Genomic DNA, 21,656 nt, shown 5'->3' on the forward strand with positions numbered 1-21,656 from the left:
CCCTTGAACCCTACTAGACAAAGATAAATCATTCCCAATTTCAAAAGAACAATAGAAATCTTTCACTAAATCCGCATATACTTCTCCATGGTCACTAACAAATCTATCCACTTTTTGATATCTAAGCAATTCCGGAAATTGGAAACTAGTGTTAGGGAATTTATGCAACATACCATACTTTGTTGCCATTAGAGGTCTCTTGCGGACATTGAAGGTGAGTCGACGAGCTTTCAAGGATGGTGCCGCCGGATGCCTTGAAGAACTTCCATCCACATGCTTGTTGCTTCTTGAAGATCTCATGATGAAAGTTAGGGTTTGGAGAAGATGATAGAGATGTTATGTTATGGATGGAGAGATGAAGGTTTGAGGTAATATAAAAGGTAGAGAGTTTATGGGAATTTGAGAGTTTTTTAAGAGTAGTGAATGTGAGGGTTGAATGGATTGAATGTGTAGTTATGAGAGGTTTGAATGAGTTAAATGAGATTTAAGAGAGGTAGGTGGAAGAGATAAAAAGGAGATTTGAGGAGAGAGGAAATAAAATTAAAAAATATGATGCATGCATGTATGCCACATATGCAAGACAAGATAAAAAATAAAAAAATACCTTGAAAAGCTTAAAAACGTAAATAAATAAGTCTGGAACGCAGGGTAACCGGTTACTGGGGTTTGGGTAACCGGTTACTCAAATAAAAAAACAATTTTTGCGCAAAGATACCCAAGGTAACCGATTACTCCCATCTGGGTAACTGGTTACTGCTTCCAAAAATGCAAAAATTCATAAAAGAAACATAGGAAAACATGGTAAGCATAGAGAGAAAACACCTTAATAGTTTTGTGAAGATTTAGGCTAGATCACTTCATCCAAAATGCCAAGTTCCCGACGAATTTTATAGAAAGCATCTTTCGGAAGCGGCTTTGTGAAAATATCCGCAAGTTGATTTTGCGTATCTACAAATGTTATCTCAACATCACCTTTGAACACGTGATCCTGTATGAAATGATGTCTGATATCTATGTGTTTTGTGCGGGAATGCATCACTGGATTTTTTGTTATGTTGATAGCGCTTGTGTTATCACATCTTAGAGGAATACACCCAAGGTTTAAACCATATTCAAGCAGTTGTTGTTTGAGCCATAAGATTTGAGCGCATCCACTTCCGGCTGCAATATATTCAGCCTCAACAGTACTAAGAGCCACGCTTGCTTGTTTCTTGCATGACCATGACACTAGAGCATTTCCCAAAATGTGACATGTTCCACTAGTGCTTTTGCGATCAGTTTTACAATCTGCATAGTCAGCATCAGAATAACCAACTAAAGTATTCATACTACCTTTAGGATACCATAAGCCGACATTGGTTGTTCCTTTTAGATATTTAATGATTCGTTTGACTACTGCAAGGTGAGATTCCTTAGGGTTGGCTTGATATCTGGCACATAGGCAGACGCTAAACATTATATCTGGTCGACTTGCCGTTAAGTATAAAAGTGAGCCAATCATTCCACGATATTTTGTGATGTTGACAGGATTGCCTGGTTCATCTGGATCAAGGTAGGTGCCAGATCCCACTGGTGTTGCACTATCTTTACTATTTTCCATCTCAAATTTCTTGATTAGTTCTTTGCAATATTTTGACTGATTGATGAAGATTCCATGCTTGAGTTGTTTGATTTGGAGACCTAGGAAGAAATTTAATCCATCATGGACATTTCAAATTCTCCTTGCATCATTGAAGAGAACTCCTTGCACATTTCATGATTAGTTGAACCAAAAACAATATCATCTACATAAATTTGTACAAGTAAAGTATGACGATTGAATTTTTTAATGAAGAGAGTAGTATCTACTTTACCCTTTACAAACCCTTTTTCGATTAGGAAGGTACTTAGTTGATCATACCAAGCCCTTGGTGCTTGTTTTAGTCCATATAAAGATTTCTTTAGTTTGAAGACATGAGTAGGATTCTTGTAGTCTTCAAACCCGGGGGGTTGCTTTACATAAACTTCTTCATTGATGATACCATTGAGAAAAGCACTTTTTACATCCATTTGGAAAAGTTCAAAGTCTAATGAGCATGCATACGCAAGAAGTAATCTTATCGCCTCCAATCTAGCTACTGGAGCAAAGGTTTCTTCAAAGTCAATACCTTCTTCTTGATTGTACCCTTGTGCCACTAATCTTGCCTTGTTTTGAGTAATTATACCATTTTCTTCCATCTTATTCTTGAATACCCATTTGGTTCCAATGATACGTTTGTTTCCCGGATTAGGAACAAGTTCCCAAACATCGTTTCGCTCGAATTGATTTAACTCTTCTTGCATGGCAAGAATCCATTGATCATCTTCTAGTGCTTGAGATACCTTGGATGGTTCTATTTATGAAACAAAAGCCATGTGTAAGCAAGCATCTTTGAGATTTAATCTTGTTGAAACTCCTTGGCTAATATCACCAATAACTTTGTCAATAGGATGATCTCTATGAGTTCTCCATTCTTTTGGTAGATCATTGGTGTTTGATTCTTGTTGTACGCTTTCTTGTTGAACACTTTCTTGTTGAACACTTTCTTGTTGAACTTTCGGTGCCTTCACAATTGTTTCATTTGAAAGTTCTTCCGAGGGTAAATCTAAAGGATCATCATCATCACAAACAACTATTTCCTCCTTGGAGGTGTTAGTCTCATCAAACGATACATGCATAGATTCTTCAATAGTTAAAGTTCTTTTATTATAAATTCTATATGCTTTACTAGAAAGAGAATAACCAAGAAATATACCTTCGTCGGATTTCTCATCAAACTTACCAAGATTGTCTTTGTCGTTGTTGAGAACAAAGCACTTGCATCCAAAAATGTGAAAGTGAGCAATGTTTGGATTTTTTTCCTTTGAAGAGTTCATATGGAGTCTTCTTTAAGATAGGTCTAATGATTACTCGATTTCCAACATAACATGCAGTACTAACCGCATCCGCCCAAAAGTATTTAGGAAGATTTGCATCACTAAGCATTGTTCTTGCAAGTTCCACTAGAAACCTATTTTTCCTTTCAACTACTCCATTTTGTTGTGGAGTTCTTGGTGCTGAAAAATTATGAGAGATACCATGTTCTTCACAAAATTCTTCAAATGATGCATTTTGAAATTCTCCACCATGATCACTTCTTATGGATACAATCTTTAATGACTTCTCATTTTGGATTTGTTTTCCATACTTTTTAAAGGCTTTAAAAGCATCACTTTTCTGCACAAGAAACAAAGTCCAAGAATATCTAGAATAATCATCAACAATAACTAAAGCATATACATTACCTCCGAAGCTTCTTGTCCTTGATGGACCAAATAAATCCATATGCAACAATTGAAGTGGTCTTGTTGTAGTCACCACATTCTTTGGTTTGAAAGATGATTTGGTTTGCTTTCCCTTTTGACATGCGTCACATAATTTATCTTTAACAAACTTTATCTTAGGTAAGCCAATAACAAGATCATGTTTGGTTAACTTATTTAAATGATCCATATGAATATGGGCTGCTCTTTTATGCCATAACCATGAATCATTATTATTTTTTACCAAAAGACATTTTACTTTCAAAGATAAATCATTTAACGAAATCATAAAAATGTTATTAATTCTTGTACCTTTGAGTTTTACCTCATTGGTGACTTCATCAATGATCAAGCATTCCTCTTTAGTAAATTTGATCTTGAAGCCTTTGTCACAAAGTTGGCTAATGCTAAGAAGATTATGCTTTAGTCCTTCAACATAAAGAACATCTTCAATGGATGTGAAAGGTGGTGCACCAACTTTGCCTTTGCCAAGAATTCTTCCCTTATTGCTGTCTCCATAAGTGACAAAACCCTTGGCCTTTAACCTTAGATCTGAAAATTGGTTTAGGTCACCCGTCATATGCTTTGAACAACCACTATTCAGATACCATAGGTTTGAAGTGGTCTTCAAGCATGCCTACAAAACAAATTAAGTTTTGTTAGGTACCCAAATGGCTTTGGGTCCATCATAGTTAGTTCCTTTCTTCACCCATACATAACGTCCACTAGGAACACTAAAGTTTCTTACATAACAAGCATTGGGTGTGTGACCAATAATTCCACAATAAAAACAAGTAGGTTCAAAGTTACTTCTATATCTAGAAGGATGAGATTTCTTCTTAACAGCATTCTTCTTTTTAGGATAATGTTGCATTACTTTAGGCTTGATCACTTTCTCTTGAATTGGTTGGTTACTAGCCTTGACAAAGATAGTCTTGTTGGATCTTGGTTTATCAAATTTAGAGAAACCAAGTCCACTCTTATCATTGGAGTATCTTTGTGTGCTAAGAACATTTTCCAATCCAATTTGCCCTTTTTCATATCTTTCTAAAACACGTTTTAATTGGACAATTTGGAAGGAAAGTGATTCACAATTCTTGCATGCAACATTATCTTCTTTAACACTAATCATCTTTTCTTTGTCATCTTTATGTTCTACTTAAATTATCTTAACCTTCTCTTCTAAAGATGATATTATTTTCTTTTGAGATGAGATAGTTTTATAGAGAATTTTGCATTCTTTTAATAATTCATCTATTGCACCTTGTGCACCATTATCAAAAAGAGAATCATCATAACTAACCTCGCCTTCTTCATCGTCGGAGTGGTGTGATGCCATTAGTGCTAGGTTTGCGCTTTCGTCACTATCGGAATGTGATGAGGAACTTACTTCATTATCTTCCCATGCTATGTAGGCCTTTTTATTTTTGAACTCCTTTTTGCCTTTGAATCCATTCTTCTTCGAAAGCTTTGGACATTCCGGCTTTATGTGTCCTTGTTTCCCACATTCATAGCATGTAACTTCTTGTGATGAAGTGGATGCTTCTTTATCCTTGTGCTTTGAGAATTTCTTTCTTTTGACATAGTTAGCATTATCAATATTATTTTTATTACCAAAAAATTTGCCTAACCTTTTTACAAGAAGCAAGAAGTTTTCATCTTCATCCGATGCATCTTTCATTTTGCTTTCTTTTGAATCTACTTTTAATGCAATGCCGTCTCATACTCTTGAAGTTTTCCGAATAGTGTTGCGGAAGTAAATTTTGATAAATTTTTCTTTTAGGATATCGCCGTCACTTTTGGTTGCCACTCCCTTGTCAAAGATCTGAGCACTTTAAGATTAAGTTCTTCGGTAGTAAGAGTCTTACCAAGTTCCTTCAGGTGATTTGTCAAATGTACGAATCGTTTTTGCAAATCGAGAATAGTTTCTCCGGGCTTCATTCTAAACAGTTCGTACTCTTGGTTTAAAGTATTCAATCTTGATCTTTTAACTTCAGTGGTACCTTCATGAGTTTCTACAAGAGTATCCCATATTTCCTTTGATGTTGTACATGCCGATACTCGGAAAAATTCATCCATACTAAGAGCACCCTGAAGAAGATTGACCGCCTTTTTGTCAGCAAGAACCCTTTTTCTATCATTATCATCCCATGACGCTTTAGGTTTCTCCGATCCAACACCATTAACGACCGTTATAGGGACATGAGGACCTTGTAGGATAGCCTCCCAAACTTCTTCTCCTTGTGCTTCTAGATGAGCCTTCATTCGGATTTTCCAAAAGTCAAAATATTCACCAAAAAACAATGGAGGCTTGTTGTTAGAACCACCATCTTTGAAAACTGGATTTTGATTTGCGGAAGCCATTCTGGATCTTTAGGAACAAGTTACCTATAACTTGCTCTGATGCCAATTGTAAGTTAATATGAGCGCCTAAGAGGGGGGTGAATTAGGTGATGGTAGATTTTTGTCCTTTTATTCTTTTATGATCTTGTTGTGTGTGATAAAAGCAATAAAAGCGGAAAGTAAATGAACACACGATGTATACTGGTTCCCCTCACAGGTCGAGAGTACTCCAGTCCCCTTGCCAACAAGCAAGAGATTTTACTATAATGTTATGACTCTTACAAGACTCTTCCTATTCCTTCTAAAGAGACAACCACCAAGAACACCCTTCTTGGATTTCAATAAGTCCTTAAGATAACACCCTCCCTAAGGATACCTCTTGTTTCCAAAACTATGGACAACAAGGTTACAACCTTACAATCTTATATCCACACTATGAATAATAAGATGTAATCAATGCAAACATAAAGGATTACAAATGATTGAATATTTTTGGTAATAAGTAAAGTTTTCTCACAATAGGTTATTATGTATTCAATGGAAATTATGAAGAAAATTTTCTAAGTATATGAAAGTGTATGCTGAAAATTTTCTTTAAAGAAGTTTGAACACAATGGAAATTTGTGAGCAAGAGCACAACAAAATGATTATGAAAAATTGATAGTATATGTGTTCTTTCAAAAGGAATAAAGAAGCCTTTATATAGGGTTAAACACCCTTTCAAAAGGCTGCAAAAACATTTTCAAAATGGTGCAAACTCATGGCTTAAAACAAATTTCGTGTGGCTGAAGAAACAATGAAAAGATGTGATGTTTCAGTGGTAATCGGTTACCAAAAGCAGAGTAACCGGTTACCCTCTCCCAACGTTCAAATATTTCAAATTTTTACCAGGGTAACCGATTACTGAAACTAGGGTAATCGATTACCCATACAAAAACCAGAGAGAGAATTTTTCAAAACATCAGTAACCGGTTACCATAACTCCAGTAACCGATTACTTCAACTAAAAAGCCAAAAAATACTTTGAGAAAAGCTTTTCATGCTAAAATGAGTTTTACCAAAAACCTTTAAAATGTAATGCATGATATGTGTGATATTTCCATTGATTACATAATTATATCTAAGTGAGTTTTTCTTTAACTTATTTACCTTACAATTGATCAAGATATATTGAAGATTAAAACTTGTATATTGAGAGAAGTCTTGATCCACGTCCTTTGCCAAAAGCTATGTTGATGTTTTGTCTTCATCAAAAACTCTTGAAGAAGCTTGTCTTCACATGTTCTTCTTTCGAATATGAGAAGTGTCTAGAGTCTAGGTTATGATTGTCTAATTGAGTAAATCATAGGATTTAAGGGTAGTGTTCAGGCATTGTTAAGTTAGAGGTCATTCTTTACAACTGTTTGGTAAAGAATAAAGAGTCCTTTTTTGAGTCGTGAACACAATTCGTTTCTTATGTTCCAAGTCCTCGATAGAGAAGTGTTATCTCTATGGATAGTCAGAGTTTGTTTGAGTTCAGTTGAACTTGTGTCTTAAGTATCAATATCACAAGGTACATATTTCCTGGTAGAAGGAATGGGAATATATAGAAGTTTAAAAAAGCAACATTATTGTCTAGAGTGGCAGTTTTGGCATAATGTGGATTAGAATGGGCAGGTTCTGATCTGGATGTAAGTAATGTGTTTTGGCAATACATAATTACTTTCATGATGAAGACTTCACTTAGTGAAAATGACTATGAAGACAAAAGTTCTATGATCGACACAGCTAAAGATAAAGGAGAATCTCTTCTGTTCAAGGAATATGTTAATCAATGTGAGATTGAAAAACACCTTATCAAGAAGGATTTCAAAGTGTCTTAAGCAGACCATGATCTGATTCAAACATGGTAGGTTTATGCTCAACAAAAATCAAGGAGTGGCCGTTTTGTTGTTGAGAATGTGGCAACCTCTCTGTGTGTGCTTCTAGTATCAAGAGGTCATCTGTTGATCGTTTCTAAAGGAGATAAGTTCTTAGGTAAGTGTCATACCCTAATTTTTACCCCCCTGAGATGTCACATCTCCAAACATTTCATCAACTCAAGACAAGTACCCTGAGCATTCATTTGTTTGTCTAGTACTCAATCGAGGGTATGTAAGAACAAAGAAGCTCAGGCAAAGGATCAATCAATAAGAAAATAACCTCTAATATAATCATGGGACTCAAATGATTCATTTATCCACCTTTGTTGATTAGACACCAGTCATCAAGGCTCAGGTTTTCTCAGGACACCAGACTAATGTTTTGAGCCCATCAAGGACTAAAATCAAGGACCACATTTGGGAAACCCTAAAAAGCTCCAGGACATCACACAAAGGGTTCAATTACTTTCAAATGATCCCCATGGCAATATCCACTGGGCATTGTACCTCAATTCAAGATCTACAGTCATCAATTTCATCTGGTCTACAATTAGGGTTTTTTGACCTAATTCTCCTGGACAGTTGACTTCTAATCAGGACATGGATCCACAACTCAAAACATGGCTCAAGAACTTCTATTACCTCAATATGTTCCCTTCATAACATTCATTTGAGGAGGAAAGCTTGATTCATCACAAAAGTCCAAGATTTCACTTCATCAGGAAAAAGTCAACTACATAAGATCACCTTTGACTTTTAGGGTTTTGGATCAAAAATCAAGAAAATTCACCAAAGATCAAAAAGTCAATAAAAAGTCAAACTAGTTCATTTTGACCTAGTTCATGGATCTCAAAATTTCACCCACACAACTCAAAAAACTTCCAACATGAAATTTGTAGATCTCACAAAATAAAACAACTTCTCACATTGGAACTTTTTTCAAGAGATCAATCATTTAAGAGATATGAGCTTTGGAAGTTATAGGTCATAAAAACTTAGAAAAAATTCTACGTGATTTTAACCTAGTTTTCTTCAAACTTTGAGCCGATTTTTCACAAATTTCCCAAATGATTTTGAAGAAACTCCAAACTAATGAATTGAAGTCCATGTTTAGGGCTTTCCAAATTATGGTCAAACTTCTCTAAATTCAGTTTGAGCTAGGAGTTATGATTGTTTAAAGTTGGGCTCATGGAGTAAAATTATAGGTCATGTACAATTTTGAAACTTTGCAAATTTGTGCAAATGACTCTACTAGTTGATGCTACATGACCCATAACATATCATTAGAGATACCATACATTCATGTTCACCAAAACAAGAACATGTGATTAGAGAATATTCCCAAAACAAGAACATGTGATTATGTAATGATTGCTTTTGTGAAATTTATGGCCAAGTGGTGAATCACAAAAGGAATCTCTTCCCAACCAATTGGAACACTCCTCTGCATCAGAAATGTTCCCCAAGATCACAAGAGATCAATAGATAGGGAGCTAGCCCGAGTTTGACATCATTGCATTTGTGAGATTCTTTGAATTTCTTCATGGCCAGGAAACCAAAACTACCTCACTAAGCAAGCTCACTCTCTCCAACTTTACTGAGCTATTTGCCTATAAATAGAAGTGTCTTCCTCAGTAATAAACACACCAAAGCAACCCCAATTATTGCTTTCTCCTTCTTCCTCTCACACTTAGGTTTTTCAAAGGTTCTTTGGAAAGAAGACTCGGGTTCTTCAAACCAGAGCTCTTCCTTTGAAACTAAGTGTTCAAACCTCTCAAGAGGGTCCATTAGAAGTGATCCAAACACCTGGAACACTTCTGTAAGTGCAAGAACACCATCTTCATTTTCAATTTGGAGCAAAGTCAGTTGGAGGTCTGCAAAACAATTCAGAGGGTGTCAAGCAAATCTAAGCACATCAACATGTTCCTAGGGGTGTAGTGAAGCTATCCAGATGATTGCAGCTCATCTGTAAGTGCAGAATCACTAACCTCCATGTTCACTTGAAGCTCAAATAGAAGGTGTCAAGTTGGGCAATTCTGAAGCATTCAAGTTGCAATAAGCATTCAGTTAGCATCACTGAGTCACCAGGAAGCTTTTGTGATCATCCATCCATAGCCAGAAGCTCTCCACCATAGCCATCGACCTCCATTTTCAGAGGTATTTTTTCAAACTCTAACACCCTTATTTAAGTACTCTTTGCAATATATCTCGATACCAGTTCACTCAGCATCATCAGAGGATTAAAAACCCTCTATCATCATTCATTTATTCATCTTCATCATCATTTAATTTTAAAATTATGGTTTATGTGTTCTTCGTGTTTTCTGAAGAATTAGATAGTTGTAGTTAATATAAATCAATATTAGTTACATATCTGGATTCCTGAGGAAATTTAGAGCAAAATTCATGTTTACATCATCCCATTTGGTTGAAAAATGAGCAAGTACAGAAATTCAAAAATGGAGAGCTTGAGGTTGAAGATGAGGATGGTGGGTGGCGCCATTTTTGAATTCTCAGAGGGAAGTTTAAAATATAATTAATTGAAAGTGTGTTTTAAACGAATACATCGTTTAGCTCACTTGGTCACATGCGCTTCCACTCTCTCTTGCCACAAGGTCTGGGGTTCGAACCCCCCCTCAAACCTTTTGTTTTGTTCATTTTTTATCACTTTTCCCATTTAATTTCTTCACAACTTCAACTAATTAATTCACCTATCAAATTAAGTCCTTTTCTCTTGATTTTTAACACATCTCATTTAATATATTATTTTAATATATTTTAATTAGGTTTAAAATCACATATATTATATTTTAATATATTATTTTAATATATTTTAATATATTTTAAAATCACAAAAAAATCACAAAAAATCACAAAAAATATTTAAGAATATCCAAAAAAATATATTATTTTAATATATTTATAAGAGAATATCCAAAAATATATTTATAAGAGAATCACAAAAAATATATTTATAAGAGAATATAAGAGAATATAAGAGAATATCCAAAAATATATTTATAAGAGAATCACAAAAAATATATTTATAAGAGAATCACAAAAAATATATTTATAAGAGAATATCCAAAAATATATTTATAAGAGAATCACAAAAAAATCACAAAAAATATATTTATAAGAGAATATCCAAAAAAATCACAAAAAATATATTATTTTAATATATTTTAATTAGGTTTAAAATCACATATTTTAAGAATGTTTTAATACTTTAAAATATAATTTTCATTTGATTTTCAAAACCTAATCTCTTATAAATATTTTTGTGATAAAACCCTAATCATTTAGGTCTTAATTGGGTATAGACTTTGTCATTACCCTAATTAAGTTAACTTTTGTCAATTTTCAAAATGTTTCCAAACTTCGATTAAACAGACGATCGAGGTTTTCAGACAACAAAACCTTGTATCATTTCAAATCTCTTCAACTGTTTTTCATAAACAGTAAATCATTTTCAATGAGCCTCTAATAGAGTGTAAGTCCCAACCCTTTTTCTTTCTTATATTCAATTAATTCTTTTCAAATAACTGCTTTCATAACAGTCAACCAGTGTGTAAGACCCAATACGTTCTTTCTTTTCGTAGTTTGTTTTTCAAAACTGTATTTACAAAATCTCCTCATCTGTTTTCAAAACATTCTTCTGGTATTTGAAGGGCATTATTCCCGGTGAAACTCTTCAGATACCTATGTGACGTAGTGTCCATCTTCACTTCTTCTGTTTTAAATAAAATATTCAACTGTTTACAATTAAACCTTCAACTGTTGCCAATAAATAATAAAGCTACTGGTAAGGCTTTGTACATACATCTTCACAGGCCTCCACTCCATCCAGGTTAGGCTTTATAGATTTCAATTTACAAGCTTTCATTTAAATTACTGTCAAATATATACTGTATATATATATATATATTATTTAGAACTACGTCTGAGTACAACCTTAGGACAGATAAACTAAATATATATTATAGGACTATGGCCTAGGATTGAGAATGTCTTCCCGGTGAAGGCTCTTTCCTAATTAGATTTCCTTAGTTCAAACATCAAGATGAATTATTCCCGGTGAAACATCTTGAAAAAAGCCTTAAACAAAAATAGGGCACATCCACCCAAGAGGAATTATTCCCGGTGAAACCTCTTACCCATTTGCTTAGAGCCAAATAAGTTCAAAACCACATAGCATTCTCTTGTGCTATAACAAGGACCCTCGATGACCCTCGATTAGCATCCTCTTGGGCTTACAACACAAGGACCCACAGGGTTCTTAAAAGCATTCCCAGCTTTCTCTTGAACTTGTATACAAGGACCCATCAGGTTTCTTATAAACATAGGAACAGGTCTTTAGTCACCTTCTAGCCTACCCTGGTGAGATTTTTCTACTCTTTAAACCAGACTTTAAACAAGCTAAGAATGTCTCAATCTCAGTATTGAGTTCACCTTTTGGAATGAGAGACTTGGACAGTCTCTGTCATCTTTATCTTCAAATCTCCAATAATTTTCCTCCTTAACAGAGTCTAGGTTCCATATTTGTCTATCTCCAGTCAGAGTCATCCTTAATCTTGGGCTTTAAACAAGAAGTCTCAATTAATCCTTTCATCCTTTCACATCAATAGAGTGCTACCCAATCATTCATTAAGCACAAAAAACCCTGGAAAAGGTTAGTCTCCAAAATTAATCCTTCAAATCCAAATTCCCTGGAAAGGGTTAGCTTCCGAAAATCATCTTCCAAACCTTCAAAACTCCTCAATAGAGTCTAGGTCAATCATTCAAACAAATTCCCCAGAAGAGTCAATCTTCAAACCTGGGTCTTTCATTCATCAATTCCTGCTTAACAAAAGCATAATCCCCAGAAGGGTCAACCTTTAGTCTCTAAAACAACAGAGTAATCCCCTCTAAATCAAAAGATCCCACATTGGTAGATCTTTTCCCATTTAAAAGTCAGCCTCAACCTTGGGCTTTGTACAAGGCACATACTCCCCTTAGAGTCAAAACCCTACTCATAGGTATTCCCCTATTCAGAGTCAGCCACAAACTTGGGCTTTGTACAAGGCAGATAATAGAGTCTCCACAGTGAGTCCTCCTCCATCAAACAGCCACAACCTTGGGCTTTGTACAAGGAAGATAAAATTCATTTCCGTGTGTCAAAGATTCCTAACCTTTAGGGTCTTTTCCCCAGAAAGTCATCCATACTCAGTCTTATCAACAGTCAGCCACAACCTTGGGCTTTGTACAAGGCACAAAATAGAGTCTCCCTGGGTAGAGTAAGCCACAATTCTGGGCTTTGTACAGAATACTAAATAAACTTTTCAATCCATTAAATAAACACTCTCCAACTAGAGCCAGGCTCAATTCTGGGCTTTATACAAAACACAAAATTTCTTAGTTTAAGTTAATTCCAGTGGAGTCATCTCCCAGAGTCAATAAAAACCTTTAAAAAGCCTCAAGCTTGGGCCTCATACAAGCCAGCTAAAATCAAATCTTTCATATAGTAAATAGACATGGCTTATCTGTATAGAGAGATATTTCTCCTATCTCACCACATTCAAACAAACAAACAAACATTTCAATTTTAATCATTCTCCCATTTAGGATTTTGAAAGACATTCTCTGGCAAGTTAACCCAGGCATGTGTAACTTTCCCTAATTTGGTTGAGAATCTTTCTTTCATTCGAGAGACATTTGACTAGTATACTTGCACATACACAAGTAAGGTCCCTCTCTTAATGAAACAAACTCAGCTTTTCTGTCACTTTTAAATTTTTGTGGTGGAATAGTAGAAATACCTCTCTGTAAAGATGATTTCATGACTCTTTACTATAAACAGAGATTTAATTCAAGCTTCAACCTTGAGCTTCAAGCAAGGCACCCAAAAATAATTAATTTCCCTAATTAGTTCCCCGAACTACAAAAAGCTCTGACTTACATTATGGATATGAAGGCATGAGATTCACAAGGAATCTCAGCGAGCTAATCAAAAACCAAAAAGAGTCAGTCTATCTATCTCTTTTAATTCAATTCAATTTTCCCTCCTAACACAAAGGAGAAACTTTCCCAATCAATAAGCAACAAACACAAACACATAGACACAGAGAAGGTTCCCGTAGAGTACTACGGATATATAGGGTGCTTAAAACCTTCCCTATGTATAACCGACCTCTCGGACTCCAGAATTTCTAGTCTAGGTGAATCCCCACACTTAGTAAACTTCTAGGGTTTATTTTAGATCTTTTTCCCCTTCCTCTTTCGTAGGATAATTAAAAAGTTTGTGTGCTATCGTAGGAAGAACTGAAATAAAATTCATCCCGCAACGGGCGCTTTCTCCTTCCAAATTTCGCGTGAAGGGTTAAACGTGCCGTCCTCCTAAGTGAAACGGGGAGGTAAAAAAACGACACCACAATAAGGGTCTGTTAAAAAAAGAGATGAAATTTATGGAGAATACTAGTAGTACAAATGTCAGACACAATGTTATGACATTCTACTTCTGGTGTAAGGAACAAATTTTCTATAATGAGTGTGTTCAGCAGGATTATTGTGAAGGATAGAAAAACACTTATAAAGGGGGGTTTGAATAAGTGTAACTTTAAAAACTCTTAAGATAAAAACAATTGCAAAATGATTTTTATCCTGGTTCGTTGTTAACGAAACTACTCCAGTCCACCCCAATAGAGTGATTTACCTCACCTGAGGATTTAATCCACTAATCAACCTTGATTACAATGGTTTTCCACTTAGATACCTTCTAAGTCTTCTAAAGTCTACTGATCACAACTTGATCACTCTAGGAAATCAATGCTTAGATACCTTCTAAGACTTCTAGAGATTCTGATCACAACTTGATCTCTCTAGTTCCTTTTACAAATGAATGTAAACAAATTCTTACAAGAGTACAACATTGCTTCTTATAAGTGTAACTTTAAAAACTCTTAAGATAAAAACAATTGCAAAATGATTTTTATCCTGGTTCGTTGTTAACGAAACTACTCCAGTCCACCCCAATAGAGTGATTTACCTCACCTGAGGATTTAATCCACTAATCAACCTTGATTACAATGGTTTTCCACTTAGATACCTTCTAAGTCTTCTAAAGTCTACTGATCACAACTTGATCACTCTAGGAAATCAATGCTTAGATACCTTCTAAGACTTCTAGAGATTCTGATCACAACTTGATCTCTCTAGTTCCTTTTACAAATGAATGTAAACAAATTCTTACAAGAGTACAACATTGCTTCTTATAAAGCTGTAATCACAACTGTGATATTTCTCTTAAGTTCTAAGCTTAAACTCACTAATACATTACAAAAGTAATGTGAGGTTGAAGATGAAGTTTGATAGATTTTCTCAACAGCGTTTCAACAAGTTTGCAAGAGTTGTTCACGTAAGTGTGTAACCTTGCTTCTGATTAGAACTTCATTATATATAGGCGTTTTTGAGAAGATGACTGTTGGGAGAATTTAATGTGTTGTGTGATCCGTACAGCTTTGGATTTAATGTTTCACTCTTTTGTCAACTACCTCGAGCCTTTCTTTTCCTGCTTTAACTGACTTTGCCTTTAATAGCTTCTAACGTTCCTTTTGTCAGTCAGCGTAGCCTGTCATCTTGTACTTGCTTCTGATATGATCTTTGTAGATACAACGTTTGAATATCAGAGTCATTCAGCTTGCTGCAGAGCATCTTCTTGTCTTCTGACTTTGAAGTGCTTCTAGCGTGATACCATGAGAACTTCAGTGTTTCTTCTTCTGAACTCAAGTTCTTCTGATGCTTCATAGATCATGTTCTGATTCTGCTTGACCATCTTCTGATGTCTTGCGGGAGGATGTCCTGATGTTGCATACTTGAACCTTCTGAGTCAGTGCTTCTTGCGCTGAATTTGTGCATACTCTTTATATATTTCCTGAAATGGAAAATGCATAGGATTAGAGTACCACATTATCTTATGCAAAATTCATATATAATGTTATCATCTAAGCTAAGAATATTGATCAGAACAATTCTTGTTCTAACAATCTCCCCCTTTTGGATGATTACAAAAACATATATAATTGATATGAATTTTCAATCAGAATATCAGATGACTAAAGACAATTACACAGTTATAGCATAAGCATATAATTATAGTGTGTGAATATGTCTCCCCCTGAGATTGACAATCTCCCCCTGAAATAAATACTAGAAGAATTTATAAATAAAAGACTTCCCTGAGTATTTTCCATTTCAATCGAGACGTTCACATTTGCCTAGAACTTCAGAACATTCAGAGCTTCTGCTTCTTGCTTCCATAGGACAGCTTCAGAGCTTTGAATTTCTTCTTGAATCATATCATTCTTGATTGTATCAGAACATTCTTGAATGTATTCGAGCATCATCAGGGCATCTTTACATTCTGAAATATTTCAGAACAAACTAGACAATAAAAGTCAGAGCATGAATGAGTCAGAACATTCTTTTAAGAAGGAACATGTATCAGAGCAAAACTCTGGTAAGTTCTTAAACAAAATGTGTATCAGAACATATGAGAGAAGAGAATGTATTAGAGCATATTCTTCAACGAGAATATCAGAACATTCTTCCTTCTTGCTTCTGATCTTGAAGCTTCACAGCACTAAGCTTGCTTCAAATTCCAAGAACATGCTTCTTTCTTGAATAGCAGCTTCATAGCAATAAGCTTGCTTCAAATTCCAAGAACATGCTTCTTTCTTGAATAGCATACTCCTCATGTATTTGCTTCTTATGCCAATCCTGCAAAGAATCTCAAAAACATAGAACTTGCAAATAATGTTAGGAATGTTGAGACTTAATCCCAGCAACTGATATAGTAAACCAAATCAATTATCATGTTTCTCCCCCTTTTTGTCATAACATCAAAAAGCATTTAAAAGATTCAGATGAAAAACAATATGAGTGAAGAAGATAATATTTCATTGATTCAATAAAATATCATAAGATACAAAAGATAGAAGGCAGATGCAAGGAATTAGATGCAAGAAACAAGAAAACATATAAGACCAAGACACAATACGACTAGCCTAGCTTAGAAACTAGTTGGGCCAGAAGGTTTTGAATCTCATAAGTGCTTTCAGTCTGCTTCTTCATAAAGGATCTGAATTCCTTACGAGTTTCCTCATGCTTATCCAGACGAGAGGCAAGATCAGCTTGGTTCGGTTGAAGAGCCTTTATAGTGTTCACCAGAACAGAAGGTTCAGCAGAAGAAGCTTCACAGCTATTGTTCAAACGAATAGCATTCTCAACAGCAGCATCAATCATGATAACATCATCTTGATTTTCCTGAACAGGAAGTTTCTCAGCAGGATGATTCTCAGCATCTTGATTTTCAGCATCATCTTCTGACATAGAAGCATCTTCAGCATATTCTGGAGTAGGGATAACAGAATCAGAATTTGCGAGAGCCTGAAGGATCTCAGCCAGATTCCATGGAGGTGTAGGAGCAGCAACTTCTGATGGGTATTCAACTTCTGGATATACCATATCAGGTGCTTTCTTAGAGGGATTCTCCCTTAGCCAGTTGAATATTGACTGAAAGTCTCCAGTCAAAACATGACAACTAGGCTTCCATACAACCATAGCAAGAGGCTGAACTTCCTCAAGTTCATCAACAAACTCTTTCTCTTCAAGGCAGTGCCTGCGTTTGAGAGGACAGAACCAGAATTCTTCAAAGGACCTGAGAGTCTTAAGAGGACCTGGAGCTTCTGCTACACACGCCTTCTAAAGCTTCAGAAACTCAGAGTTCATCTTTCTTCTGAAAATACTCCAGAGATTCCTTAAAGCAACATCATCCATCCCGGCATGATATGCAGCCTTCAAGGCATCTAACCCTGTCTGCATCTTTATGTTTAATAGTTCAATAAATACACCAACAGAAAATTCCCGACGAGATTTGAGTCTGGTGATGGCAGAATCTGGATGTAGAATGAAGTAAGGAGCAGATTCTCTATCAAGACAGAAAGAAGATTCTGCTTCATTCTCTGATTCTAACACAACCAGCTTAGGTTCAAGACAAGGTTTTGGTGTGAAGTTGCAGTCACGGAACAATTATTCTAATGAATCGGAATTTGGAGGTTCTGATGTAATGGGATTATTTTGAGTGGGGGACGAAATAGGTTCATAGTTTGAGTGAGGAGGAGGTTGAGAAGTGGAGATATTTGTATGAGGGGGAATGAGAGTTTGAAGAGGTTGAATATCAAGAATGGGTTCAGAATGAGAGTGGTCAGAACGAATATTGGTTTTGGGTGAAGAAGGAGGGGTGAGAACTTTGGTGATGGAAGGTAATATGGTGGAGGCTATTTCTGGTTGAATAACTGGTTGAGAAGGTTTAGCAACTTCTGTTGGTACAAATATTGAACTTAAAACAGAAGCAGAGTTAGGTTCAAAAATAAGAATACCTGAAGTGCTATTCTTCTGAGGCCTCTCAGAGTTAGCTTCCATAGCCTTTCGCTTCTTCTTCTCATAAACGGTCTTCACCTTTGCTAGAGAAATTTCTCTCTTTCTAGCAGCTTCCTTCTTCTCTTCTTCCTTATTTACTTCTTCTTGATTCACTTCTTCTTCTAATCTCTTTTCTACTTCAACAACTTTCTTTTTCTTTGTTTTATTTTTCTTCTTATTCTTCTCTGCATCCTCCCCATCATGCTTCTCATTATCTTCTTACTTATCTTTCTTAGACTTCTTCTTTTTCTTCTTTTTCTCAACATTTTCTTGTTCTTCTTTCTCATTTTCAACAACATTTTCATCAACATCAGCAGCAGCTTTTTCTTGATTACTCTTCTCTTGGCTGAAAGAAGGAAGATCTAGCTTGCGCTTTGTTATTTTTTCCTGATGATAAGCAGCTTCTTGGACAACTTCTGGAACATCTTCTGATACTCCAGCCTTGGAAGTAGAAGGCCTCTGACGACTTACTCCAGTAGGAGCATCAATAGCACTACCCTTCTTGAGAACCTTACGATAATTAACCTCAACTTCTGATAGTTCTTTTCTGAAAAACATTTCGAACTCAGCCAGAACAGGGCCTCTTCTGTTTCTAACTCCTGGAATGGGTTGAGGAGCATGTTCAACAGCTCGAATAAGATTCATCTTTCTCAAGGTGTTAGCATTCAAGATGCTTCCAGTGATAGTGACAAGATCCTTGATGACACCGTCAGATTCCAGTTTTTCAACCATCTTGGTTTGAACCAGAATATTGGTAACGATTCTTCCAAAAGGAATAACATTGCCTTTCTTATTTCTGTTCTTATCTCTAGAGTCTCTTATAGCATTCCACATATGATTGAAAATGATGTAAGGAGCATCAACCTTCTTCTGAGTACCAATACAATACATGATGTATTGTTGGTCTTTGTTTATGAAGTTTGGTGAACAGGTTGATTTTCTGTGATAGAAATACCCTAGAAGGATCTTTGTCCACACTTTTTAGATGTCCTTCAAGTCCCTAACATCCTTGGTTTTCTTCACATCTGTGTATAGTTCAGCAAGATCATCTGCCCAGTTTGCTCTACGAGAGAGTTCAAAAGCGCCAACAGGCTCTTTCAAATCAAACAATATTCTCAAGGTATATTTAGTGATAGCAAAGAATCTTCCATGAACAAAAGATACAATTGCTTTAGGAATGACGAAAGCATAAGCCCAGAACTCTTTTATCATGTCAGGATAGACTGGTCCACAGAACTCGAGAAACAACGATGACCATTCTTGAAAGACCATATTATCTTTGATATAAAACTCATGTTCTTCAAGATTATTAACGTCAACCATCAACTCACAAGTTACTTCTAAATCTTCCCAAGGAATCGAACACGTGACTGGTGGAAAGAATAGTTGTTCTTCTTCTTGTTGATGTTGTTGAGGAGGAGGTGAAGAATCAGCAATATGTGATGAAGAAGCAGCCATTTTCACACAACTGAGATTTCTAGGTTTCTTTCTTTTAGGGTAAGAAAATAGGGCAAAAAGGTTGCAGAAGTGCATAAACAGGAGAGAGAATGAATGCGTAAAAGAGAAAATGGTATGATGAGGGGAGTATATATATAGAGACGAATTTGAAAAAGAATGCAATGAAATTATGAGAATGAACAGTTACAAAATCAAGAAAATAAAATTCATTTAATGATGAATGACGTAAGGTGGGATAACGTGAAATTTGAAATGATTTGCACAGTTACCTAGGGCGGCGTCTCATCAGTTGCACGCATGCTTGTCCAAATAGAGTGAACACGTGTTCAACTTCTGGAAAAGTTGGTGACAGCTGTTTTGCTTTAACTTTGATTCTGACAGAGTTAGAACTTCTCATCTTCTCATTCTGATCATAAGTCCGTACTAATTTTCTTCAGGAAAGATCTTGTTCTGATACTTCTTTCTTTCCAAGAATGACATCTTTTGAGTGAGCAGAGGTGAGTCTAGAAGATCTTCTGATAGTTGGTTCTTCAGAAGTTCTGAGATTCTCTAAAGAAGCAGCAAATTGATCTTCTGACACCTTGCTTCTGGGTTCTCTAGCTTCTGAGTCACAGACTTCAATATCTGCAAAATTCTCAAACTACTTTGGCTTTTCAAGACCAAGCTTATCATCAAATCTGATATTGATTGATTCTTCAACAATCAATGTTTCAGTATTGTATACTCTGTAGCCTTTTGAGCGTTCAGAATATCCAAGAAGGAAACACTTCTGTGCCTTAGAATCAAACTTACTCAGATGATCCTTAGTGTTCAAAATATAACAAATACATCCAAAATGATGAAAATATGAAATGTTGGGCTTTCTGTTCTTCCACAATTCATAAAGAGTCTTATTAAGAATAGGTCTTATAGAGATTCTACGCTGAATATAACATGCAGTATTTATTGCTTCTGCCCAGAAGTGCTTATCCATATTTGTCTCATTGATCATGGTTCTGGTCATTTCTTGTAGAGTTCTATTCTTTCGCTCTACAACTCCATTTTTATGTGGAGTTCTAGGGCAAGAGAAATCATGGGAAATACCATTTTCTCTGATATAAATTTCAAAGAATCTGTTCTAAAATTCGCCACCATGATCACTTCTGACCTTTATGATTTTACACACTTTCTCAGATTGAATCTGAGTGCAGAAGTCAAAGATCACTGAATGAGACTCATCCTTGTGTTTCAAGAACTTTACCCAAGAACAACGGCTATAATCATATGCGATGACTAATCCATATTTCTTCCCTCTGACAGATGCTGTCTTGACTGGGCCAAACATATCAATGTGCAGAAGTTCTAGCGGCCTAGAGGAAGAAACAACATTCTTAGACATGAATGCAGGTTTGGAGAAGTTCCCTTTATGACATGCTTCGCAAAGAGCATCTGATTTATATTTCAAATTTGGGAGACCTCTGACAAGATTTAGTTTGTTAATCTGAGAAATCTTTCTCAAACTTGCATGGCCTAATCTTCTGTGCCAGACCCATTGCTCTTCGCTAACAGACATAAGACAAGTTACCTTCTAATTCTTAAGATCTTGAAGATCAATCTTGTAAATGTTGTTCTTTCTATTGCCTGTAAATAGGATTGAGCCATCCTTCTGACTTACAGCCTTGCAAGACTTTTGATCAAAGATTATGTCATAACCATTGTCACTTAATTGACTTATGGACAATAAGTTATGAGCTAATCCATCTACAAGAAGTACATTAGTTATAGAAGGAGAGTTACCAATACTTATGGTTCTTGAGCCAATTATCTTGCCCTTCTGATCTCCTCCAAACTTGACTTCTCCAGCGGACTTAAGCACTAGGTCTTGGAACATAGACCTTTTTCCCGTCATGTGCCGCGAGCACTCAGAGTCGAGGTACCATGAAATGATGTGCTTTTTCTTCTTTGCTGCCAAGGATATCTGCAACAGAAAATCTTCTCCTTAGGTACCCACATTTTCTTGGGTCCTTTTTTGTTAGTCTTCCTCAAGTTCTGATTGAACTTGGGTTTAGCATGATAATTTATAGGAGGTACAACATGATATTCTTTAGGTTGAGCAACATGATATTTTCTATTTTGTGTCACATGCTTCTTAGTGTGTGTAACGTGGAAGCTTTTAGCATGTGAGGTGAGCCTAATATC

General features: G+C 35.7%; 1 protein-coding gene across 1 annotated transcript; it reads right to left on the reverse strand.

The window, feature by feature from the left end:
- Positions 1-847: 847 nt before the first annotated feature.
- On the reverse strand, positions 848-1,600 carry LOC131613780 (secreted RxLR effector protein 161-like). Its single transcript, XM_058885422.1, has one exon. It carries the CDS (start codon positions 1,598-1,600, stop codon positions 848-850), a length of 753 nt encoding a protein of 250 aa, XP_058741405.1.
- Positions 1,601-21,656: the final 20,056 nt, after the last annotated feature.

Source organism: Vicia villosa, linkage group LG6 (assembly GCF_029867415.1).
Source record: "Vicia villosa cultivar HV-30 ecotype Madison, WI linkage group LG6, Vvil1.0, whole genome shotgun sequence".
In the NCBI taxonomy this organism is placed as follows: Eukaryota; Viridiplantae; Streptophyta; class Magnoliopsida; order Fabales; family Fabaceae; genus Vicia; species Vicia villosa.